This window comes from Danio aesculapii, chromosome 23 (assembly GCF_903798145.1).
Source record: "Danio aesculapii chromosome 23, fDanAes4.1, whole genome shotgun sequence".
NCBI lineage: Eukaryota > Metazoa > Chordata > Actinopteri > Cypriniformes > Danionidae > Danio > Danio aesculapii.
In genome coordinates, this window is record NC_079457.1 from 25,285,764 (window position 1) to 25,311,063 (window position 25,300).

General features: G+C 39.9%; 1 protein-coding gene across 1 annotated transcript in view; it reads right to left on the minus strand.

The window, feature by feature from the left end:
• Positions 1 to 243: 243 nt before the first annotated feature.
• Positions 244 to 25,300, minus strand: part of rerea (arginine-glutamic acid dipeptide (RE) repeats a) — a 147,061-nt gene continuing 122,004 nt past the window's right edge. Inside the window, exons 11-22 of the mRNA XM_056449742.1 lie at positions 23,789 to 23,869; positions 12,394 to 12,556; positions 11,973 to 12,065; positions 10,013 to 10,212; positions 9,760 to 9,921; positions 9,550 to 9,663; positions 7,410 to 8,797; positions 5,996 to 6,218; positions 5,188 to 5,899; positions 3,500 to 3,640; positions 3,233 to 3,413; positions 244 to 2,373 (exon numbers count right to left, since the gene is read on the minus strand). Coding sequence (XP_056305717.1) covers positions 2,340 to 2,373; positions 3,233 to 3,413; positions 3,500 to 3,640; positions 5,188 to 5,899; positions 5,996 to 6,218; positions 7,410 to 8,797; positions 9,550 to 9,663; positions 9,760 to 9,921; positions 10,013 to 10,212; positions 11,973 to 12,065; positions 12,394 to 12,556; positions 23,789 to 23,869 — 3,492 coding nt within the window. The 3' untranslated portion in view covers positions 244 to 2,339. The remainder of the gene's footprint in view (positions 2,374 to 3,232; positions 3,414 to 3,499; positions 3,641 to 5,187; positions 5,900 to 5,995; positions 6,219 to 7,409; positions 8,798 to 9,549; positions 9,664 to 9,759; positions 9,922 to 10,012; positions 10,213 to 11,972; positions 12,066 to 12,393; positions 12,557 to 23,788; positions 23,870 to 25,300) is intronic.

Consider the following 25,300-nt stretch of genomic DNA (forward strand, 5'->3'; position numbering starts at 1 on the left):
GATTCAAAACCATATTTTGGTCTCCTATTTTTTATTATTACTGTGGGAGCCGTTCTCAGAAGCGACTTTACTAGCTCATTTCCCAGAATGATTGCGCTTGTAAAATGCTGGACAACACATTGCTTGAAGCTCCAGAAGCACTTGTATTGCTATGGTTCACGTGACACTTCATACTCGCTCGTATAAATCCATCCACCATAGGGAGGGTGGGGGGGGAGACAGAAAACACACTTGAACCCAGAGTTTTTTATCAGCATGAACATTTACTTCTGCCATGTCATATAACAAAAAGTGATATTAACTAGAAATCAAGTTTCCATGTGGTGTAACTTAGTTTTATTTTAATTCCACAAATTTGTCAAAAAAAATTACAAAATACTCAAATGGGGAGAACACAGGACTCACAATCTGCCTTAATTATCTCTACTTTTTGTTTACACTGTGTCATCCCATGGCGACTACTAATATGTACAATAAGCTTCAAGATACCAGTATATATAAATCTTAGCAGTCAGAATGTACATTCTGCTATTGCCGCTTTGAAACGAGAAGCTAAACCATTGACAACACTCAACATCAAAGGTTTAAGACACAAAAAAGAGGGACGAAAGGAGGAGAAAATGCGTGGAACCAAAAGAAAACGCTGTATACATCTGAGACAGATTAAAAGATACAGATGACAGAGTCCAATTACAGAAAGTGATCAGCTTTGGGCGTATACTGCTAAAATCAGACACTCTTCCGACCATGGCTTTTTCGAAACCAAGAGGGGAGGATTTAAAAACAGTACTTTGAACCGTAAGCTCCGAAAAGACCAGAGGTAAAAGCATTCGTTAGTTTAAATAACGAGCGTTAATTGGAGAACAACCAACCCAAAAATACTGCATGTAACAGTCAATGATTGCGATTACAGCCTCGACATGATGGAGAGCAACTAAAGAGGCTTCATGCATCGTATGTCAGGAATGCAGAGACCCAGCGGTCATCATCTCCACTACTGTGAACACATGCACACACACGCACGCAGTACAGCTCCACCACGTCTCGTCCTCCGCCACCGTCTGCCCTCCGCCTTCACAGTGACAATGGTTCAATGGATCTGTACAGTGGGTCAGGAAACTGACTTCAGGAGACACACCGGAGGTGAGGGGAGGAGGGGCATTGCTATCATTTCCAGCACCCTTTTGACAATATGTAAATCTCAAAGTAAAAAAAAAAAAAAGTGCATCAAGATGTTACTTACAAAAAAAGAAAGAGCAGTCCGATCCGTTTCGCAAGAACCAGCTGGGATATGAAGCTAGTTGCAAAACTCAACGCCGTTCAACTTTGGTACACAGAAAACAGAGCCAACGGCTGTGGAAATGCACTTAAAAAGCCAATTGTAGTTTACTAATAAAAACTGAGGTTAATCAGTGCAATAAAATTCTGCCTGAATGGGCATCTCGCTGCAATACTAGAGGCACCGCATCATCGTCTTCCTCCTTCAAGTGTTATGAACGTCTAACTCACTTTGAGTTCAGCCATCAAATCAAATCAAAATGGTCATGATGTGTCATGAGTGTTTGTCGCAGACTGTCAAGATATGGAAAACACAACAACAAATAAAAAAAAAAAGTGTCATCTGAGCTTTGATCTCTAGAGGTGATTGGATTAAAATCCGGTACCATTCTAACCCGGCAAACCATGTGACATGGTTACCTGCGCTAACAGTGCCATCTCCTTCCCCTCTGAAACAAGGGACGACACTTAAAAATTATTATATTCTGGAGGTCTAACCAATCTGTTAGGAATCCACACCTAATAATAATTATTATAATAATAGTAATAATTATATATGTATATATTTATATATATTTATATACTATTTACAGACTCAAAAAAACAAAACAAAAAAAAAACGCCATGCTGCAGCTTTTTCTTAACATTATGAAAACCTCCTACAATGTATTAAAATAAACATTGAATTTAAGATAGCACTTTTTCAGATATAATGGCCCGACTGTTCTGTTCCTCTGTTTCCCCCAATTAGCACAGTGACAAAGTATCTTGTTTTCTAGCACCTACAAAAAAGACGTCAGGGAAGCTTCTCAGAGTATGTTCATGCAGGAAAGTCACAATCAGTCTTGAGGACGCTGTCACTACTTGAACGATATACAACCCCCCGAAAAAGTCAATGTCTTAATAAAAAAAAAAGGTCCGGGATAGTGAAGAAAGCTGAGAAAAGAAAGAAGGTTCCTCAGACAGTTGTCGTCTCTCGGCCGAACTGGAATGGTCTCTAGGACCTGCGAGTTCCTGTGTGTGACTGTTCTGCTGTGAGCTCCTCTGGGAGCTTCGGTTCATCACAGCTGCTTGTCACTTTCCTTCTTCAACCGGCTGGAAAATACAGAGAGAGAACACACATGTACGGCATTATGAATGGGGTTTAAAGCACAGACCAGAATAGAATTTGGAGTCATTAAAAACTTTGATTTTGAAAATAGTCTTATCTGCTTAGAGCACTTTACACTGCTTTAGATGCGATAGTATTAGTACAACAGTATTATTATTACTTTAATTATACTATACTATATTTAACTGTTTAACATTTTAATATATCTTGTTGATTTTAAATCAAAGCTGAATTTTCAGCAGTCATTTATAATATATTAAATTCAAATGCAATCAAAAATGGCATCATTTAAAAAAAAGACAATAAAATCATTATAATATGCTGATTTGGTGCTTATTCAAAGCAGGTTTCAACTATAGTAAGATATAATTATTGCACCCCAAATCAGTCTGTTAGAAGAATTATTTAATATTTATTTTTTATGATAAATCGTCTGAATATTTAATATATTAAACCTGAACAATACATTTTTTCTTTTCTTTGATGAAATAGATGCCACCTAAGCAAGCATTAAAAGGGTTAGTTCACCCAAAAATGAAAATGCAGCCATCATTTACTCACCTTTGACTTGTCCAAAGCAATTTATTTTGTTCTGTTGGGCACAAAAGAAGATGTTTTGAAGAATGGTGAAAACATGTAACTATTAACATCCATAGCAGGACAAACAAAAACTATGGAAGTGAATAATTACATGTTTCCAACATTATCCAACTGGTTTGAAACAAGTGAAGAGTGAATAAATGATGGCATTTCAATCATTATGGGTAAACTATCGTTTTAAGGCCTTTAAAAAAATCCTAGCTACTCCAATCTTCAGTCTCCCAGAGTGTGTGGTAAACCGACCTGTAATAGTCCTCCTGTCCTGGCAGAGGTCCTCCGTGCATGTGGTGATGCCCGTGAAGCCACTGCTGCTCCATGGCGAGTCTCTGGAGCTCTGCCGACTGCGCATGCATGGCCTGCAGTTGGTGTGCCGCTGACATGGGAGGCGGGAGTCCGGCGGGGAGATCTCGAGGATATGGAGTGCCTGTCGAAATCGCACAAAGTCTGATTAGTTAAAGCAATGGTCAAAGAGCTTTAGAGATGGAGATGTTTCTCTTGTAGGAGTCTTACCGAAAACCGGGTGCCGCAGCATCTCGTGTTCGTGTGGAGGTTGTCCGAGCAGCGGGTTGGGAATGGCTCCGGGCGGGTACGGGAAGCGGGCGAGGTGTGGTCCTCCGGCTAGAGGGTCTACAAGCGGGTGTGCCCCAGAACCTGGGGGACACACAAGACATTCACCACCACCTTTTCCGTGTCAGCAGCTTTTCGTCATGGTACATTGTCAATACATACAGTATATATAACACGCATCCAACTGACAGCACTGACATTCAACATCATGCTTAATCATGAATAAACAGCATGCAATAATATTAATATTTACTACTAGGGCTGCATCATATATACTACTACAACAAATAATAATATTAAAAACATTATTGGCAGATATTACATTTTTAAAGGTATCAGTCAATATTTTACATGCAAATGTGCTTTTTATTTTGAATTAAGTTTAAATCTCAAATTGAATTTCAACTTGTATCCATTTTTCATATTGTGCATTATAATGACGTGACACGGTTCAAATTTAAAATGAATTTGTAACATTAGCTCATATATAGGCCAGTATCTTAATACAAGTGCATCAATATTTAGATAGAAACATTATTAATTAAATTGCAAAGCATAATCTTCATAAAATTTTGGATTATAATAGTACAATATCTTAATTCAGCATTTACTTGTTTTTATTTGTAAGTTTTATTTTGACAAAATATGGAATTTTAATGTAGGATAAATAAACAAAATATATTTTAAATAATAAATGATCAGCTAATAAACAAATAGATTACATAATTTATTTTGATAGTAAATGTAAAAGCCAGAAAATCTCCAATGAAAATCCTCTATTTTTTAATTCTGTTAATTACATTTTGGTAAAAATAATCTTCAAAAAAATCTCGAAAGAAAATTCTGTTTTTCATTCCCTGCAATTTTGCAACTCTAAATCCACTTAAAACGTACTGATTCTAAATATTGTAAGTTAACAGGCTGTTGGCCAGTTTCAAACTAATTATTGGTTTATTTGCCAGAAATCTAATATCAATGCAGCCCTTTTTCATAAAATCTTTAACAAAGATATCAAACACAATTCATTTACAAACACATTTAGAAAATTCATTCAAGCTCAACTCATTTAGACCAGGGGTGTCCAAACACGATCCTGGAGGGCCGGTGTCCTGCAAAGTTTAGTTCCAACACCAATCAGATACACCTGGACTAGCTAATCAAGCTCTTACAAGGCTTTCTAGAAACATCCTTGCAGGTGTGTTGAGGAAAGTTGGAGCTAAAATCTGCAGTACACCGGCCCTCCAGGACCGAGTTTGGGCACCCCTGATTTAGACACATTTATACAATTCATTTATATACACATCAAACACAATTATACAATTAAATTAATTCTATTCAATGGCCCAAATGGAATCTGTGGACAGTTTTCACATTTTCTGTAAGAATTCTTTAGGAACACTGGCGGAATTCTGAGTAACACATTTAAACAATGAAGTTATCTTAGTTTAGAGTTCTGTTCCCTTATTAGTAGCCAAAAAATTCAAATTTGTCCCCCCAAAAAAATCCAATTTGTCACTACATTACATAAACAACCAAAAGTTGTGTAATTAGTAAATAAGATCTGTGCACGCACATCCCATGTGGACCTAATAATAATTTGTCACACAAGAACAGAGAGAATGGTCCCTCACCTTGGTGCAATGGATCCTGTTGGTGCAAATGTAGGTGCGAATGGATGTGCGAGTGCTGATGGTGGTGTGGCGTCACGTTGAACATCTGCAATCGTGCCATGGGGTCGTTTGCCAACCTCTCCACATGTAGCCTCTCAGCCAACCGCTCAGGGTAGGTCATCTCAGGCCGTAGCTGTGGGCCAGCCAGCGCCAGCCGTTCCCGCTCCAATGGATTCAGTCCCGGGTGGAAGGAAGCGAACGGATGAGGGCCAGCCATGGGTGGTAGACCGATGGGCCCGTGTCTGGCAAAGTGCTCCATGGGATTGGCGGAAGGATGCAGACTGTCCAACTCTGGAGGCTTGACCTCAAAGCCAGGCTTCATTCTCTCCATCCTGAGCTCCCTCTCACGAATCTCTCTTTCCCGGATCTCCCGCTCTCGCAGCTCCCGCTCACGCATGCTGGGGTCTGCGTTGTAAAGGCCTGGCAGGTGGTACGCCAGTAAAGGGTCTGTAGGGTTGAGCGAGACGAAGAAGGGATGGTTGCGGTTTGTGGGAGACATGACGTGAGGTCGGGCGTATTCGCTGAGTGTGCGCAGGGCAGGGGTGTCCGGACCGATGTAAGGGGGCACAGTGGCAATTGTGGTGGGCGGTGGATCGAAAGATGTCCGCATATGAGCCGATCCCGCCATTGGGGGTTCACCCATGCGACCCTCGTGAGAAGAACTGGAAGCTTTCTGTAAAGACAAAACCAAGATTTAGGGACAAGAAATTGGTAACAACAACTTTAACAAACGACCAGATTTAACGCAACACAAAAGCTGAATACTTACAGCAGCTCTCTCAGCCTCCTTCTCCCTCTCTCGCTCCCGCTCTCGTTCTTTTTCTCGTTCCCTCTCCTTCTCCTTTTCTTCTCGTGCTTTCTGCTCCGCTTCCCTCTTGGCTTTCTCCAGCGCCTCTTCCCGTTTCTTTGCCAGTTTTGATGAGGCCAGAGGTGTGAAGTAGAAGTCTGTTCTGGCACATGTGTTGTAACCTCTGTCCAGATGCTTGTAGAACCTGAAGCAGAATGGATGGAAAGCTGTCAGGTTAATCTTTTAAAATGAACACTGTCAGGGTGACTTATGCTGCAAGTAACCTTTCTTCTTTCATGACAGATATAAGCTGCAGAATTTTACACAGGCTGATTTTGCAGCCTTCTGAAAAGCAATGCAATTACTTTGTGACAAATAAATAACCTCTGGCATGTCTTCCCGTTTGTACTATACTAGAGCCACTAAATCAGTCTTTTTAATCGGCAGTGCCGTAATGAGCTGCTCTCTCTGTGCATTAGAGAGCTTATTGCTATTCACTGCGAGAGAGTGTGAGAGAAGGCTACAGCAGCTTTACAAAGACACGCTTACGTTTTGATGGAGGCTTTCATCGTAATGATGCAGTCATTAATCTGTGCCCTGTCCACACTTGATGAGGAGCGGAAGCTGAGGCAGGTATTTAATGACAGTGCTATTTAATACAACTTTTTAAAACAAAAGCATAGTTTGGAGAGACAAGTTATCCCTAATAATAATAATAATCATTTAATGTTAAATACAATTAATGATTCAATAAACATTGATTTTATTTATAAAATTATGTACTTTTCCTTCATTCATTTTCCTTCGGCTTAGTTCCTTTATTAATCTGGGGTCGCCACAGCAAAAGAACTGCCAACTTATTCAGCATATGTTTTACACAGCGGATTCCCTTCCAGCTGCAACCCAATACTGGAAAACACCCATACACTACGGCCAATTTAGTTCATTCAATTCACCTATAGCGCATGACTTTGGACTGTGGGGGAAACCAGAGAAAATCCCACGCAAACACGGGGAAAACATGCAAACTCCACACAGAAATGCCAACTGGCCCTATTTACTACGTTAATCAATGTTACAATTCTATTTACAACACTTTTTGTTGTTACAAGTCAATTTAATTTTTTTTCGATTTAAAATAAAATATTAATATTACATTCTAACAAACATTATAAATACTGTTGTTTAATAATGTTATAATTCACTGCTTTTTATTATATTAAATTAGGGATGCACGATATATCGGCGGCCATATCGTTATCGGTCGATAAATACTATTTTTTAATGTTTTCGTTATAAACGAATAAAATATAACATTTTGAACTATTTATGTTTATCGGGATAATATATATTATCGTGTATATAGACACAAAATTGGGAAAGAAATATTAAGTACCGTGCTGACTGGCTGGCATGACTGGGAGTGTTGACGATGGTGGGTGGAGGCGAAGGACTCCTCTGTGGTGGTGGAGGACTTTCTGGCTCCTCTGTTTCATCCAGAGGCTCTTCTTTAATCTGTACAGGTGGCACAGTGGAGGGTCCTGGGCAGGGAGCGCTGACCGATGCAGGTAGTGGCATGGATATGGATGGCGGAGGTTGCTGCAGTGTAGCCATAGAGCTGGATACTGAGGTGGGAACGGTGGAGGGTGACAAGACGGGTGAACTGCCTGGCATAAAGGAATGAGGAGGGAAGGGGGGCTGAGAAGGCGCTGAGTGTGAGACAGAGGAAGAGGAAGGGAGCGGAGGAGCCGGTGGCGGCGCTTGACTTCCTGTTGCCGGAAGAGTTTGTGACTGGGTGAGCACTGGAGGTTGCACCGGTGGAGGCTGTAGCTGCTGGCTTTGAGACATGAGTTGAAGGGGTGGTGGGTGGGCAGATGGAGGGTGGTGGTTGGATAATGAGCTGAGGGGCTTCAAGGCTGGTGGTGGGGGCAGGTTGGAAGGCATCTGCGGGAATGGGGGGTGGCTTGGATGTTTGTGTGATTGAGCATTTGGCATTTGTGGGATAGGGGTGGTTGGCGGAGGTTTGATGTGGGGCATGGGTAATGGTGCAGGTGGGAGAGGCTGCTCTCTGGGAGGCTGACTGCCACTCTGTGAGGAGGACTGCGACTGTGATGGAGGCGTGTGAGGTCGTTGTTGTTGGGACAAGGAGGCAGCTTGGGCTTGACCCGAAAGGGGTGAAGGGGGGACCTGAGACTGAGCCATTGGGAAGGGCTGAGTGGGTAAAGCATGAGGGTGAGGCATGTGTGATGGCCCTGCCTGCAGAGGGTGGCCCATTGGTGGCATGGGACCATGTAGTGGAGGCTGCAGTGCTTGTGGGCAGGTTTGAGAGGGTGGAGGCGGTTGAGGCATGCCTTGCAATGGGGAATGAGGTGACGGCAGCCTCTGTGCCCCTGACTGAATGAGAGACAGCGGACCCGCGGGTGGTATCTGCTGAGGAGGCATGGAGGTAGGGGGGATGGATGGGGATGGTTGGGAGGACAGTGAAGGTGTGCCTGAGGCGGCTGTTGTGGAAGCTGCAGCTGCTGGTGGAGGGGCTGGGGGTAAAGTCCCTGTCTGGCACTGAATGACTGGAGGGTGCTGGCCCTGAAGGATCTGCTGCTGGGCTGAGGAGTCAGAGTCACTCTCATTGTCTCGTGGGCTAGGGATGCTTGGAGAAGAGCTGCGGTTGTCCTGGTCAATATCCTTGGGATCACTGCTGCCCTCATCATTCACACTTCGCCCATCTGAGCTTTCACCCTCGCCCTCTCCCTCACACTCTGAAGGCGAGTTCGGCACACTTATTTCCTGTGTGAGATAAACAGGAGAAAGGGTCAATAAACTTGACCAAAGCAGGGGTTAGTGATGACCTAATAATTGGGGCAGTCATGATCAAGAACAAATAACCTTTGCATTTCACAGTAATTGAGTTGCAATGAACTCATGACATTTAAAGGATTTGAAATCACTCTAATGTGCAATCACGCTGCTACCAAAGGTAACGGCCAAAGTAAATACAATCTTAAAATCTAGTGTCGTCATTGGACTCTGGGCCAAATAGAGCTGCCATGAACCTTTCAGTGAACTACAGAATGAATTTATTCATGTCTTTTAGATTAATCGAGAGATATTCTTCCGAGAAAACTTTGTTTTTCACCCAAACACATCCCACTTTTCCACGCTAACAATAATTTAGCTATTATCTTTTATACATTAAGCAGTACTTAAACAAACTCCGCAGCAGAATTAAATCACAAAATCAACAACCACACAACGAATGTCTAGAATTAATACCCCGTAGTGATTTCTATATATTTCCCTATGGTTCCTGTTACTTTCCCTTGAGGCCACATGAGTGGATTTGAATAGAAGTAGAGCCATCTAACTTTTGCTGGTAATTTTTTTGTAGAGGCAAAATAAACACTTGTTTACATGAGTACCAAAATATATGCGAGTTTGAATGAAGCCAGTGTCTTTCAACTGACTTTCACTTTCATCATCTGCATTTTAGAGTTCATCACGTACACAAATTTTAGGATGCTTAATAGGACTTTACTGACCTGTGTTTTAGACTTCTTGGCGCTTAACCTTTCGGACTCCTCTGTGTCTGAGGCTCCTTTCTCCCTCTGGCGTTTGGCACTCTTCATAGGCGATGGCGCTTCTTCCTTTGTCTTCTGGTTTGACAAAATGACAAAATGTTTTCTCTGACAACAATTTCCAGTGAAACTTGGTGTAATTTCGATGTTACAGTCTGTGCACGTGGTTCGTACCTTGCTGGGTTTCTTCATCGAGTCAGTCTTGCTGTCTGTGCTGGAGGTGCTAGCTGCACTAGGTGAGGTTCGCCCACTGGATCGCAGATCCTCATTGGTTGGTGAGGCTCTGCCATCTGGGCTGGCGGTCTGCTTCTTGCGGCCACTTCGTAGCGTTGACATCTAAATCAATAAAATGTGTGATGTAACAAACAGCAAACAATACTAAAACAGATCAAATGATGTTAAAATGGAGCAAATTTGGACATCTTACTGAGCCGCGGTTCCGTCGAGTCCTCATGCTATGCTTCCCACTGAGTCCATCGTCTTCCTCTTTGACAGGTTTGAACATAAACGGTGGCGGGTCTACAGGCTTCTCGATGGGTGGTAGTTCGCCGTATTTCTTAAAATGGATCCGGCAGTCGGTGCACAGCAAGATGTTCTCACGACCCCCGTGGTGCCAGTCCTTGGAGGCTGGAAACACAAATTTAAGTTTAGCTGAGCTCTGCTTATTAAACATTACACTAACAGGAAGTGCTCTAGGGCTAACCAAACACCTTGTGGACATGCTAAGGTCAAAGGCTCTTACTCATCCATGCTGAGGTTGTTTTGGTATCAGATGTGAGAGTGATATGAATGCCAACTGCATCCAACAGGTCAGAGGATTTAATGAGGCAAAAACGAATGAGTATGTGTCAGATTGAATCAAATTAGAAATGACACACACTGATGTCCATCTGCCAGATGAGGGATGGAGGCGAGCATCAGTGCTCTCTCAAACTGAGAGTAATTACAGGCCTGCAGAGGGATTTATTGAGTCCTCTGAGGGGAGAACTGCTATAGAGTCTTCACCTGTCTCATTGTATCACTTATATTAAGTTAATACCACCATCATTTCACCTTGGGAACAAATGAAGGACTGGGAAAACACATTGTTTGCATTTTCTCTAACTGTTAGCCACTCAGGAAATTAAAATGAATTTGGAGCAAATTACACAACAGTTAGTGCTGCACTGCTAATTTATATGGACAAGCAGTGATACAACCATTACCTTATTGGCAAGAACTTAAAGTAGAATGACAAACAAATCTAAAACTCTTAGATGCGGAACAAACAATTGCAAAAATTATATTTTAATGAAGAAATATTCTCTAATGCATGTCTAATCAAAAAAAAAAAACTGTAGAATACACAAGACATGTCACTTGTATAGTTTTGAATGGGGAAAAGTGTAACGGTCAATATGGCGAATGAAGCTCAGTCTACTAGTACAGGAGCCAATCATCAAGCTCGGATCAGACATGTGCTTTTACAACAGTTTGGTGGACAACAAACAAGCGAATACTTGCTTCACAGACATAAGAAATGTATCCACATAAAGCAGGAAATCTGTACTTTTAAATGAACCAAGTGCACTTCTGGTTTTGTAATCTGTATGAAACAAACGCGAGGTACAGTCAGTCATGTCAAACACACATCACTTGACAGCAACTACTCTAACGCCTACAAACTTTGCTGTCGCTGTCATTTCTGGAGGAGATTCACTATCAAGACCAAGTTGTGGATTAGTTCAAAAGAGCAGGGCGATCAGCCGAAGCATTATCCAGAGGATGATAATGTGTACAACGGCCACAAATGAGGTTGGTGTCGTTATTTCATTCCTTTTGAGTGCACATTCGCATTACCTCAGGCAACCTGAATATATGCCAATTTTGTTTGATTTGAATCTTTAGAAATGAAATTTATGAGACAGTTGTTGATTAATTTTATTGGTGATTACATGTAATCATAAGTTTGGCAAACCGTTTTGAAGAATTTGATGTTTCCCCATTCAAACAATGCCCGTGCTACTGCCCGAGAGGAGTTTCAAAAATGGCCATCAAGTGAAATGACTTGCCTTGAAGGGACTTTGGTCTAATTCACTCAACATCTATTAAAATGTTGAATAATAGAAGTATCACACTTGCAGTCATGTGTTGGTCTGAACATCAGCATGGTGTAATTTATCTTTATACGTTTTTTAGAATATTTAAAAAAAAATTATAAAAATTTTAAACAGAAACATGCTACAACACTCCATAATAAAAATAAAATTATAATAAAAGTAAATGTAGATATCAAAGTTTTTTTATTTCTGAAATTTCAGTAAATCTCAATTTGTTAATTAACTTGTTCTGTTGATATAAATATCAGCATGGTATAATACTGCATAATTTAATAATATAGTACTCACTGGTAGTGAAACAGTGGCGGCAGGCGTAGCCCTTCAGTTCCTGCTCGCTGTCTTCACTGTCAAAGTCATCTTCACTGGCTGAACTCAAGTCCACTGAAAAAGAAACGCACGCTTGTTAGTAAGCAAAGAAAACCATTACAGTTTCCTATCTATGAAGACAAAGAAACTGAGGCCTGCTACACTTAATACATTATCAGTGGCTCTTTGAGATGACAAGTGCTGTATACATAATTAGAGCAATCCCTCCCAGTTCCGTCTCTTATCGGATGTAAGATTTCAGCTGTTTACTTTGAACAATCACAGAGGGGGATCTGCACTTTGAAAAGGCATATTAGTCCTGGGAGTTTCAAGGATGTCATGTTTAGCTGTGACAAGTGTCTGTTCTCTTTCTCGAGGGGGAAGAGAGGCAGACTGCACTTACAGAACTCGCTAGACGGTGGGCGTGAGGGTGTGTTGACGGGGGTTGAGGCAGTGCGGGTTTTGATCCGGCGGAAGACGGGTTGTCTGCGGTGCCTACGATGGGCTCTGCAACTTGCAGCCTCCGGTGTTTTCTTCCAATAATAGTAAAAGGTGATTAGCTCCCCCTGTAAGACAGAAAACACAAAAACAACCTTATGAGCCATCTGCTTTTAAAAGCACTTCGACAGTCTGAGTATGGAAGTGAAAATAAATAAATACAGCTTGATAAACCAATAAAAAGCCAGAGAAGGTACAGATTCCTGCATACAGAATCCATGCCAGGTTTGCCAACAGACTGGCTTGTTGTGCTGTGGCCATGTCTGTCCCAGGATTAGGCAGTGAAGCTCTTTGAATGCTGGGATATTAGGATCAGTACATTGGTGGCTGCCTGGGTGGCAGGCGCTTGAATGGAAACAAAGGAACATGTCAGGGAGAGCTTTGGCGCTACAAATAGGGAGTGAAATGGCTCCAAGCCCCTGCGCTAGAAGAGTCAATTGAACTTTAATCAAACATTCAGAGGGCGCGCTTGCCAGGGAGTAAAGCATATAAATCCCAAGCACAAAAGCCAGCCAGGAAATCAATACCCTACTGAAACATTAACACATGCAATCATGGATCAGAAGACGCTTTGCTGAGGCAGCCTGTGCAAATTAACTGTCGCGTTCTGGACACACTCAAAATAATACACATGCCCTAAAAATGCTGTCTGGTGGATATGCAATTACGCATTTTTCCTGTGGTGGTTTCTTTCATATACCTCTCGCTTTCTTTCCGACTAAATCGCTTTCCTGTTTTCAGATATTCATTTCAAGACATTGCATTGGAGTGTCCTGCATGTCAATGGCTGAGCTCTTAACATGCTTTAATGTTTTAATGGGGCAGGAATGAGTGAAGAGGACAGTCATGAGGTTTGACAGGGTCTGTTAAACTCGGTCTGAATGGGGCTTGGGTGTCTTTAATGCGTATTGATTGCTTTCCCTCTTTGCTTCGGCTGTTCTTCTTGACATAAATTGGTCATTAAAATGCTGCTCTCCCCAACACATTAACAGCTTTACGGCAAACACTTCAAACTATTCTTGGCAGCGAGCGGAAAAACATGTACTTTGAATCCTATAAGACTATTCATAGGCTATTTTATTGCTTGAGTGAATTTTACTGAACCATATAGATTTGCTTCGTATGCCTGCACTTGAGTATATGAATTACATTTACATAAATCACAAAAATAAAAGCTGTAGCAGTCTGATGGAAAGCCTATAAAGCCGAGGCTGACCTGCTAAGCTACCATGTCTAACATTGGCAAACACACAAGATAAGTCTTGTACTTACAGCTTCATAAGAGCGTTGATGGCCCTTTTTCCAAAAGCAATCAGGGTACAGCATATAAAAACACTTGGGAAGTCCCATTCAAGCAAATTCTTTGCCGTTTGAAACTAAAATCCACTTATAGACTTAAGAGAACTGGTGAGCTCAAAATATGACATGAGAGAGAGAAAAATGCACACCTGAAAGACCAAAAAGCACACTAAGAAATAGAAAATTGCTCTTAAAATGCTTCCACATGTATCAGAACCTGAGCAGCTCATCTTTGAGAGGCCCAATAGACACACATTCAAGGAGTATCAATTATCACAATTACATCAATTACTTGTGGGTGGTACAAATGCTTGCCAAATGAGAAACACAAGGCTGACAAGCTCAACTCAAAGTATTTCCAGCCACCTTGAATCACCAAAGAACACAAGCCATTTCTACTTGTATTTGAAGTCATTCACAAGTTAATCCTTATGATAACTCTTAAGAATAAGCCCAGCTCCTGTGAGATATTTAACCGATTAGATAAGTGGAACGCGCAAGGGCCAAAGGCCCAGGGCCGGGTCTGAGAGTAAAAGACTTTTTGGCAGGGTGGGTCAGGGCGCAGGTGCAGGCCAAAGGATGGCAGGCATCCTGATGTGAAATTTAATTGAAATGTGCAGATCAAAACTGTTCAGCAGGACAGCAGGCTGGCTTTCTTCACAGCCTAATGACTGTTCGGCACCGCATCCCCCTCCCCTTCCTCGCGGTTGCCGCTCGCTTTTTATTTTCCCTCCCTCTATTTGATGTGAGCTTTGAAGCATGAAACCTTAACTTAATGCTAAGGAAGATAAAAAGAAAAGGTCATTTTAGCCCTCAACCATTTTGCCGGAGCACTTCATAGCTCTTAAACGTCCTACAGGAAGGCAGACGGAAAAATTTGCTCCGGTTTGGCGTAATAACACTGTGCAAGGAATCACCGCGGTCATTCAAAAGTAATTTAGTCTACGGGCTATCAAGACAGGTGTCAAGGCTGAAGAAGAGCTGACATCCGTGGGTGAAGATAACACAGCAATTCTTAATGCAATCTGCTGGAGCAATATGTAGAGGAGTGGGGGAACGAGGATGAAAAGAGTGATGAAATGTTTTGAGAGGATCATCTGTGATGATGACAAATTTCCTCAGGCGATAACTGTACGATGGAGAGTTATAGAAAAATCCCTTTTCAAGCTGGAGGAGAGGAGATGGAAGAGAAAATATGATTTGATTAGAAGCGTGGAAGGGCTGTGCCAAGTCACGGCTCTGGTTTTTTCTCTCATCCCTCACCCGTTCCAGCACTGCCCATTCTCTCTGACAAGATGTTGCTGGTTTGTTTGCCACAGAGATAAGAAAAAATAAAATGCAATATTTCTCAAGGTGCTGCACGAAAACGTAGGACGGGCGCAGAAGAAGCTATTAGTCTTTTATATAGGGAGATGTCCTACCGCGAAGCAAAATAAAAGATGACATCTGGGGGAGGAAATGTCTCCTGTGAGTTTCTGTTTGCAGTGGAGGTTTGAAGCTGGATGCACACAGTGAGTTAGTGTCAAGTGCTAAGACTGACAGCTTGAATAACAAAGCCAGGTCTCGTGTCAAGGTAGGTTTGTTGGTAGCAAAACTGAGATTTCTCTCAACTATCTGTAGTGAGCATCGACATTTCAAGTGCATTTTTTGGTTTTCGTTATATATCAATTTGCAAAATGTTGCGTTGACAAAGAAACTCGGATAATAAATTTGAATGCATAAAAATGAACCCTGCTAATCACAGAAGACATGTTGAGTTAGCTTTCACTCTTTCCAAACAATCCTTTAAAACAATTTGAAACAACCTATGCTTGAGTAAATACCATTAACGTTTAAGTTAAATCACTCTTCAAGGGTTGGTAAGTTTTTAAAAATTATCTGTGGTAAAAATAGTATGGATTTTTGCACGACTAAAATACATACATTTTGTTTGACTTGCTTGTCCCCCCAGAGCCAGGATAAATGCGTCAAGCTACTCGTGTATGTGGAATTTCCTCCATTAGCCCTGAATCTCTAAGCAGAAGAGAGGAGAGTGCGCCAGGGAGAGAGAGATACTGACAACGTAAGCTTGGAATTATGAGACATTTCAGAATGCTTCCATCTGCAGAATATTTCTGGAGGGTGGATTATCTGACAAGGAAGGGGCTTACCTCCTATCACGGCACAGAGAAGCGCTTTTTCTGCTCCGATTTCAAGTCAAGAAAACCTATGATGTGTGAGCATGCACTATAATTTCCAACAGATTATGCTTCTGCTGGAGAAACCGTAGCTGGACCTTCTGCTCGTGTGTACGTTTGTGTGAAGGACGGGTGCGAGGCCTAAACTCCTGTATTTATACACTCATCTGCACTCAGGCCTGGGCTTGAACAGATGGTTTCTGTTTTTCCTGGCAGATTTGTGACGAAGCCACAAAAGGCCCCTGCTTTGACAGTCAGCCAAACGGTTAAGGCTGTAGCTGGCAAATACAGGGAAGGAGAGCAGCAGAGAAAGCAAGGGAGGGCAGTGAGGGGGGGAACAGAAAATGGAAGATAGCAATAGACAATCGAGCCAGCCTGAAGAAAACCTCAAGAGCATTTGCTTGGTTAAACACTGTTTTTGATATGAGAACATTTGGTCACTAGGTACAGACAGGCGATATTCAGCTGTAAACATTAATTAGTTGAGTTGGCCCGTGTACTTTATGCTTCTTGCCTGGGACCGATTGTGCCTGTTTACATGCGGGCAGGAGGGACACACAGAGGCAATGACAAATTCAAGCTTGTGTAACAGGAAAACAAAATAGAAATAAGTTTGATTAGCTTATAGAACTTTAAGCATTCATCATTAAGAAATGCTTGAAAGTGTGTCAGATTTTCACAATTTCACAACAATGACTATGTTTACAGTAGTAACAGTAACATCAGTAATCAAATTGTTTGCCTCAATCTAAACAGGAGAATGATAGGATTAAGGTGTTTACATGAGTTACTTTTTGAATGTTCCTTTCCTGATCTCGTTTTACATGTTATAGCACAAAGATCGATTAAGGTCATTGCGTCACCGCGCTATCCACACCTGAGTTTCGTGTAATTTCATGTGAAAACTTTAACTTTCGACTTTAACTGCAGTTTGGCACTTTCACTTTCATTCAGGAACATTTCATGCATGCCCTCATGACAAACGAGATATTGGATGAGAGTTTGAACTGCTGGAAGAGTGTTGTTTTAAAGGAATTTGATACCGCACACCGAATGGGGGGGGGGGGGGGGGGGTGGTGGACTCCACATTTCGCAATGCAGGTGTCTGTGGTGCTTCACTGGCTCAGCACGTGAAGAGAAAATTTTCAAACAGCATTGTGTGTATAGACTATTCTGTCGCAACATGCAGCGAAAATCCTACACAACAGTAATAGTTTGATTGTGGTGTTTACATGTCTGTACTGCACTTCAATAATGCCACTAAAATCGCCATACTCCACATGTCTTGATCCTATTTCTGTTTAGTTTGATTATGACCTTAATCGGATTAATCAAAAATTGCTGTTTACATGGTAGACTCTTAATCAGAGTATTGTCTTAATCCTATTAAAACTCGGGTTATTGGTGTCCATGTAAACGTATTCAATGTCCATTTCATTTCAGCTTAAAAACTGCAGAAAAAAAGATTTACTTTAAATAATATAATTAAATAACTGCATATAATAGTGTATAAACATACATAAGATTTATATACCTCATCAAATTTAAAAATGCATTCATTTTTGATAAATACAATTTAAAAAAAAAAATGGGTAACACTTTATAATAACTGCACTCTATGAATCATTTATTAAGCATTAGCATATAGTGAATTAATTATTTGTTAAGCATTATCTCTAGATTAATAGATGTAAGCAGTTTATAACTGCAGCTAAAATGCTCAATTAATGACTTAAAAGCATATATTTAACATGCTTAATAATTGCACTTTTATAATTTGTGACTGGTTGATTTTTCATTACTAAATTAAGTATTGCATTATTTACAAACCATTTAAATTTAAGAGTAGTTGGTGGTTTGAAGACTCAGAATGAGTTAGTAAATTATTAATAAACTATTGAAATCAGTGTTGATGTATCTTATAATTCAGGCATATAGTAATAGTTAATTTGTATGTCAATAAATGCTTTATTAACTCACCTTCATCCAGTTATGTGACCTAATTGAATGAGGACTATTTATGCTTCGTAAATCCCTTATAAATGACAATTAAAGCCTTAATATGAAATTAACAATAATCTTTGCAATTATATCTAAAAAATAAAATTACTGTAACATTGCAGAATAACAGGAGTGTCAAAATACAACATAAAAATGGATTAAAAACCAATATAATAATTTAACAATATGACAACATTTCAATGTTATTTAGTGATGTTTGAACTGTACAGTAATTTTAGTTTAGATATGATGGCAAATATTTTTTATTTGATTATTCATTTGTGCATATTCAAATCAATAGAAATGAATAAAGTTGTTTGCATTCTTTTTTTTCTATTTATAATATAACAAAGCTTTTACTTGTCATTTATAAGGGATTTATAAAGAATAAGTCCTCACTTTAGATTAGGTCACAAAACTGGATGAAATTGAGTTAATAAAGCACTTATTAACATGGTTTGTAAAAAATGCAATACTTTATTAATGATTAATTATTCATTACTAAATTAAGTATGAGAACACAATTATTAAGCACATTACACGTGTACTTATAAGTCAAGAATAGAGCATTGGTAGCTGTAGTTATGCTTACTTGCGTTTATTAATGTAGAGTTAATGCATAACCAATTCACTTCTTGATACTGCTTAATAAATGGTTCAGTGTGTAGCTATTATAAAGTGTTACGTGGAAAAATATCAAATTGAAAAAGCTGTGGCAAAATATATTAAAACAATACCACAATATGATTAGAGTTAGAACTAATATTAATATAACATCTTATATTAAAGCCGCATATTTCTGCTCCCACTCCAGACAGCCCATATTGACAGTCCAAATAAATACTGCTGTTATACTGTCTGAGAAGAGCTCTGAAAAATCACATTGAGAGGAGACGTCTATTACTGCAACCTTGCTCCAAAGTCAACAAAGCAACGTAGCACTCTGCAAAAACAAGCTCCATTCAAACACGATTGCCCAACCTTGTGGTTAAATCAAGCAAATGTGAGAGGGGGAACAAAATGATGTTACAATGGCCTTGGCTGATAGAGGTGGGGTGTAAATGATGTTAAATAGACAGCAGATCCCCGCTGCGCTGCCCGTTTCATTTGGAGAAGAAAGAATAAGCCGTGTTCGCTCGCGGGTCAACGAGGCACAAGCAGAGGAATCAGCAGTTGCGTTTCCCTGCTGTAAGCGCTTTTAGCCAATGGAGGCAAAAGTACACCACAGCAAGACTTTTTGATGGGGGTCGATCTCTTTAATCCAAAAGATCAAGTTGTACAGCCACAGCTTTGTTCGGAAATCCAGACAGCAAACAACACATGGGTCATCCAAGCCCACTCTTCATACACATTAAACAGAGAATTATAATTTATTTGTATAGCCTATCAAGAAAAATGCCAAATGCACCAACCATCAACAACATTTCCATAAACAACATTTACCAACACGAGCAGGCTATTTTATCAAGGCTGGACAGCTGCTGGTGGTGGAGCAGACCGCCAGTTTTTGCCATTTTAATTAGTGCCCAGTCTCAAATACCTCTAATCACACGAGCGCCTCTCTAGGGCACAGGCTGCAGGGCTAACGTCTTTGCAATGAATTCAATTTGACATTTATACAGATCGCACTAGGGCAAACATCTGCTACAAGGTTGTGCCGAGAACAGTTCTATCATCTTGGCTATCTTAGCTTGAAAATTACAGGGCCCGAGGGCCAGGGCTGCCTCCGTACACACAATTGGATCCTCTGCAGCTTTACCTTACTGCAACGCCAGCAATGTAGCTGGATTACGCTATGGCTGTTTTGCCAACATGACCGAAAATGTCCCTCATGCATCTCTTCCTACATTAAGCAGTATCCATTTTACTTATTGTTCTTTCATCCTACAGGTGCAATTTAATTTTAACTTTGCAGTGTTATAGGCCTGTCAAAATAATCAATATATTGACTTATCGCACAACACATGGACATGACCTCAATCATTTTTGGTGATGCAATATATATCGCCTATACATAAATCAATTCCAGAAACATTTCTAGCATCTCCATATTGAAGGTGACAGTGTGAGTATGGTTAAAAAAAAATACAACAGTATTTACTATAAATTACTATAGTATATTTGTGTGTGTGTCTGACAACTGAAAATAAATCTGGTATTTACTATAAATTACTATAGTATATTTGTGTGTGTGTGTGTGTGTGTGTCTAACAACTGAAAATAAATCTGGTAGCAGATATCGCAAACCCCGGTTACATTTTACCTTGCACTTTTTGTAAACATTGTTGCTATTTATTTAGGATACATTTTCACACTCTGATTCCAACGCCTAATTATTACATTGTTAAAATAACTATAATAACATTAAATATTCTTAAGAATAAAATATTATGTGTTCTTTGAAGAGTGTACTTGCATCGTGATGATATTATATTGTCATTCTGTCATTATATCATGAGTGGCATAACATCCTTTTATTGTCTTAAAATGACAATAATGTGTCTAATTACAATATATTTATATATTTATATTTTCAAAATAATAGATTTTGTGACAGGCCTCAGTGTTGGCCTGCACACCTCAAATAGGGACATTAAAAGCCAGGGTCAGATTTCCAAGAGGCCAATGCAAAAAGAGGCTGAAAGGTTATGCAATCATGCTTTAATTGGGAACCAAAGTGTTGTTTTATTTATATGTATCTGGAATCACCCAATGAGAAATCTTTGATTTGTGAAATAAGTTATGGACTTTCAGAACTTTGATCAAATGTAAATCCTTACATATTTAATCAAAATTGTATCTGATGACCCAGGTATACAGTGTCTATTTGTTCATATGGTGTCATTTAAAAGTGCTATTTTGATGTTTGTATTGGTTAGAACACTGCACAAACTTGAATTGACCAATTTTATTTTCTAAAATAAATGACAATTTTTATTAGAATTTTGGAATAAATGTTATTAGACTATACATTTTAAGTTTAGGGTAGGGATGCCCAAATCCGATCACATGATTGGAAATCAGGCCCGATCATGCGGTTTTAGACTAGATTGGAATCTAATACATATATGGATTTACATATTCTTATAATTTTTTAACACATCAATAGTTTTGCAGTAGCACAGAGTTAGAGCTCTTTCTTGACTACACAGAAACAGCAACGCGTGCGGCATGACATCATTTTGTTGCAGAGACGCTATTGGTTAAATGCTGGCACGGAACACGGAAGCAGCTTGAAGCAGAAAGTATGCTTCAAGTATGGCTGTGATCTGGAGGTATTACAAAGTTGATGATGACAACATTGCCATGGCAATCTGTGAGATATGTAAACTTGGGATTGCCAGCCGGGTATTTTAAGTTCAGGTGCTATTTGATTTTATATTAGGTTTTTAATTTATATTTACTGTTGCACTAAAGTCCAAATGTGAAGAATATATGTTATTACTTGATTGTTCAAGCTAACTCACAGAGGGGCTCTGTTTGGTAACAATGTTGTTGAAGGTAAAAATAAGGTGAATTAAATAAAAACCAGGAACATCATGGATCTGTTTCTTCACTCCTTTATTCTTTACAGCAAACTCAACAGCAAAGATGCGTTATCTGCGATCTGTAGACACATCATAGCGGGTTTGTTTGGGAACATTTCTTGCACCAGTACACAAATTATTCCATGACGCTGTCTTTCAAGTGGAGGAAATGGTGGCAGTGAAAAGAGCAGAGACAGTAAGACGACACACCCACTTCCCCAGCTTCCTCTTTTATTTGACTTCATATAAAGCATTCCAGAGAGCTAGTCAGGCCTGGTGTGTTTGCACAGCAGTGGGTGCTTAGCCTTGGCACTGGCTCTTTATGAGAAACACAGCTAATAAGTGCTGAGGGGGAAATGGGGAGAAAAGCTGCACTGTATCACCCTCCGTGGCCCTGGGCATTTAAAAAAAACGCTACGGTCATATCAAACCGTGAACCATATGACCTGGAAGAAATGCAATGGAGAGAAAAAAAAAAGTCTTGACCAAAAAAGCTGGCATTTGAGACGCTGGAAGGGTTTTCATGTTGGATGAATGATGGAAGGAGTTTCAGAATATGCTCAAAGTCACATACAAGAAAGAGAGATATGGGAAAAGAAATGAGGGAGAGAGAGAGGGAAAAGGACTGTGGAGAAAATAAATCAAGCTTTCCGCGGGGTATTGACTGGCACTTGCGCAGAGAGCTGGCTTTCAGCACAAAAGCGACTTCAATCTTAAGCAAAGTGGGGCTTTTTAGAGAACACTCGCTTTTCTTAGTGTATATTGAACTAACCCCTCAACCCTGCCCTTGAGAAAGACTGTTGTGCCTCCAACTCTCCTTTCGCCATCATTCGCTCTGCTTGTCATGTTTTGCAGGAGGTAGCTTGTTTACATACACATGCACACGCTGACTTAAACAGAACAAATATCTCAGTTTGACTAGGGATTACCATTCAGTTTTAAACACCTTGTCATGGGTTTTTAAGTGTAAAAATTTGATTGTGGGCTAAAATGAATAAATAAACCGTCGTTATTTCTACAATATTCATTAAAATACTGTCATACTGAAATACTGTCAGGACTAAAATTGTGATATTCACAGGTTATAGCTATAAAAAACAAACCTCAGGATTCTCAAAGCAACAATAAAAACCAATGAGTAACAAATTTCAGCATAAAAGAGCAGCAGTCCACTCACCAAACAGGTATTTGGGTGTGTACACACTGAGTTAATGATTATTTGCTCTATTTCACTTTGTTGTTTCATCTACAGGGTCATACAGTCAACTAATAATTAAAACCGGGCCATTTAGAATACGACTTTATGGCCAGCTGTATACGTGCTGTTCAGCAGGAACAGTCAAACAAATCTGTCAACGGCTTTAAAAGAGACAGGTTTTTTTTTAACACAGATTCCCTCTTGCAAACAGGGATTTTCTTTATTGACTAATCATTGAGAAAAGTCAATACCCCATAAAACATGCACTTGATAACCAACCTATTAGCCAGAGCTTGTGTTTCAGTGCATCTGACATGACACTGAGATCAGTAAACTAACAGCTGAACTGATAAAACACTGATAAAAACATGGTTGGCATGCAAAGTGTACTGTACTTGTGAACGCTTTAAGAATGTTTAATAAGGTTAAATCATAGCTGTAAACAATGTGCAAAAATTGTAATATATGAAAAATATATTTGCAGAGATATATATGAAAATTAATATGTATTTAAATTGATTTACTTTGAAGGTTACTAAATCTAAAAGATATTTTCTGAACATCATGTCAACCATGTCATTATCAATAAGTTTTAGGTCAAGTTTAAACAAGAAGTTTCTGTAAACACTTAAAACTGTTCAGAAAAAATAATTTTCTATTAAAAACATAGTTAATAAGTAAAATTAGATTTATTCTGTCATTTTAAAGATGTCACATTACCTGAATTGAGCTCAACAATAAGAGCTTAAAGTAAGCAGTAAAGTGCTTTGAGAGTTTATTTCTCTGAGGCATCAGTAATCAGGTGTGTGTAGCTGTTCTTTACTGTAACTAAACATTATATAAACAGTGATGATTCTGTTTTGACTAAACACATCTCGTCTCAGGGCCCCTGTTGAATCACCGTACTTACTGTTAAATCTAATATTCATGCACTCAAGTCCATGTGTAAGTTATGGCTTTCAATCTTTCCTTAACCTCACTGTTTTCAAAACCACTAAGGCATGGCTTCGATTTCAAAACAGGAGAAACCACACTGAAAAGGAGTTCACTTGTTTTAGTGTCAAAGAAGCGATGACAAATAGGAAAAAAATGACTTACCGTCTCCTTGTTAGGGAGCAATTCTTTCCGAATCCTAAAAAAGTTCTTCCCGTACTGCCGTAAACCCTTTATGAAGCGTTTCTGTTGGCATAAAGAAAAGAGAAAGATGGTTAATATTTTATTTTTAAGCACCCATAACAACTGACATCAAGCACTACACATACAAAAACACTGTGAACCGCAAACGGGAAGAAAACAATGTTAATCTGCAAATCTCTGCTTGTGCTAGCACAGCTCTGCTACAGCAAAAAAAAGAAGAAGAAGAGGGGAAATGACAACAAAAGCAGGAATAGAAGCTGAGATTAAACCACAGCGGAGTAAAAATGCAATGGCAGCTCGTCTGAAATCTTAGTGAAAGTTCAGCAATACGATATGCTTATATGAGGGTTGCAAAACAAGTTCAAAGCCAAAACTGAACTTCAATAAGTTACGAGGAATCACAACACACTTCTTTCTGATCATACAATTTGCACGCTCGCACTTCAAACAGCTGCCTGATGCCTGGGCAAAGCACTAGAATTACAACCCCATTTGCTTACAGTTAGAGCAAACAAACACAACTCAAACTAACAGTGTTTAAATAATCAACCTTATGAATGTAGAAAACAAGTCAAATCCAGCAGATTTCCCATAAAACATTTACTTAATAGAACTTTTAGGACACAAACCTAAGAGTTAACTCCCAAAATAAAATCTGTTTACACAGACTGCTGTTACACAAAAGGAGACTGTGTGGCTTCAATGCTTTTCTATTCCTTCAAGAGCCACAGACTGTGAGCCATAAAAAGCGGAGGCAGAAACATTCATAACCAGCGAAGCAGACAAGCAGCAGATTTACTTTCTTGTTCCAGCGGCGAGCCCCGCTCCACAGTAATCTCAGTCAACGGTCCTCAACAAACAAACACTTCGGAAAGCCAGTGAAAAGTCCACTCCGGCACACGACCCGAATCTCTACGTCCACTCGTAGGCAGTAAAAAAATTGAGGTGCAAATCCACAAAGTCTCCTAACATACGTTGTTTTTTTACGAGCAAGAGATAGCTTGTCACTCTCTGCTCCTCCACTACAAAGGGGAAGGCTTTACATGTGATCTTTCTGCTAGAGAGCCTCTGGTCTGTGGCTGACTGGAAAACCTGGAGCGGAGTCGAGCCATGCATGGCGGATAGCAGCGGTTGTGTCACATGAATTTTCAGAGGGCTCTCTTTAAGTGTGTGTGTGCTTTTACATCACTTCACCGTCTGTTCTTCTCATTACTCTAACTCCAGCCCCCTTCATAGTAGCTCTTTATAGCGAGCAGCAAAGAAATAAAGCTAGAGGGATGTTTGTAGAGATTTTAAGACGTGGTTAAATGATCCGAGTGCTTTGCAAAACCAGTCGTGGAGTTCCTCCAACATTCTCATCCTACTTTCTCAAATGTATGATGGTTATGTAACCGAGAACTGTTTACACATGGCGTTTAAAAGAACAATCTGTGGTGAGGAAGGGAGGGAGTATTACTTGTTTCTCTTTACAAG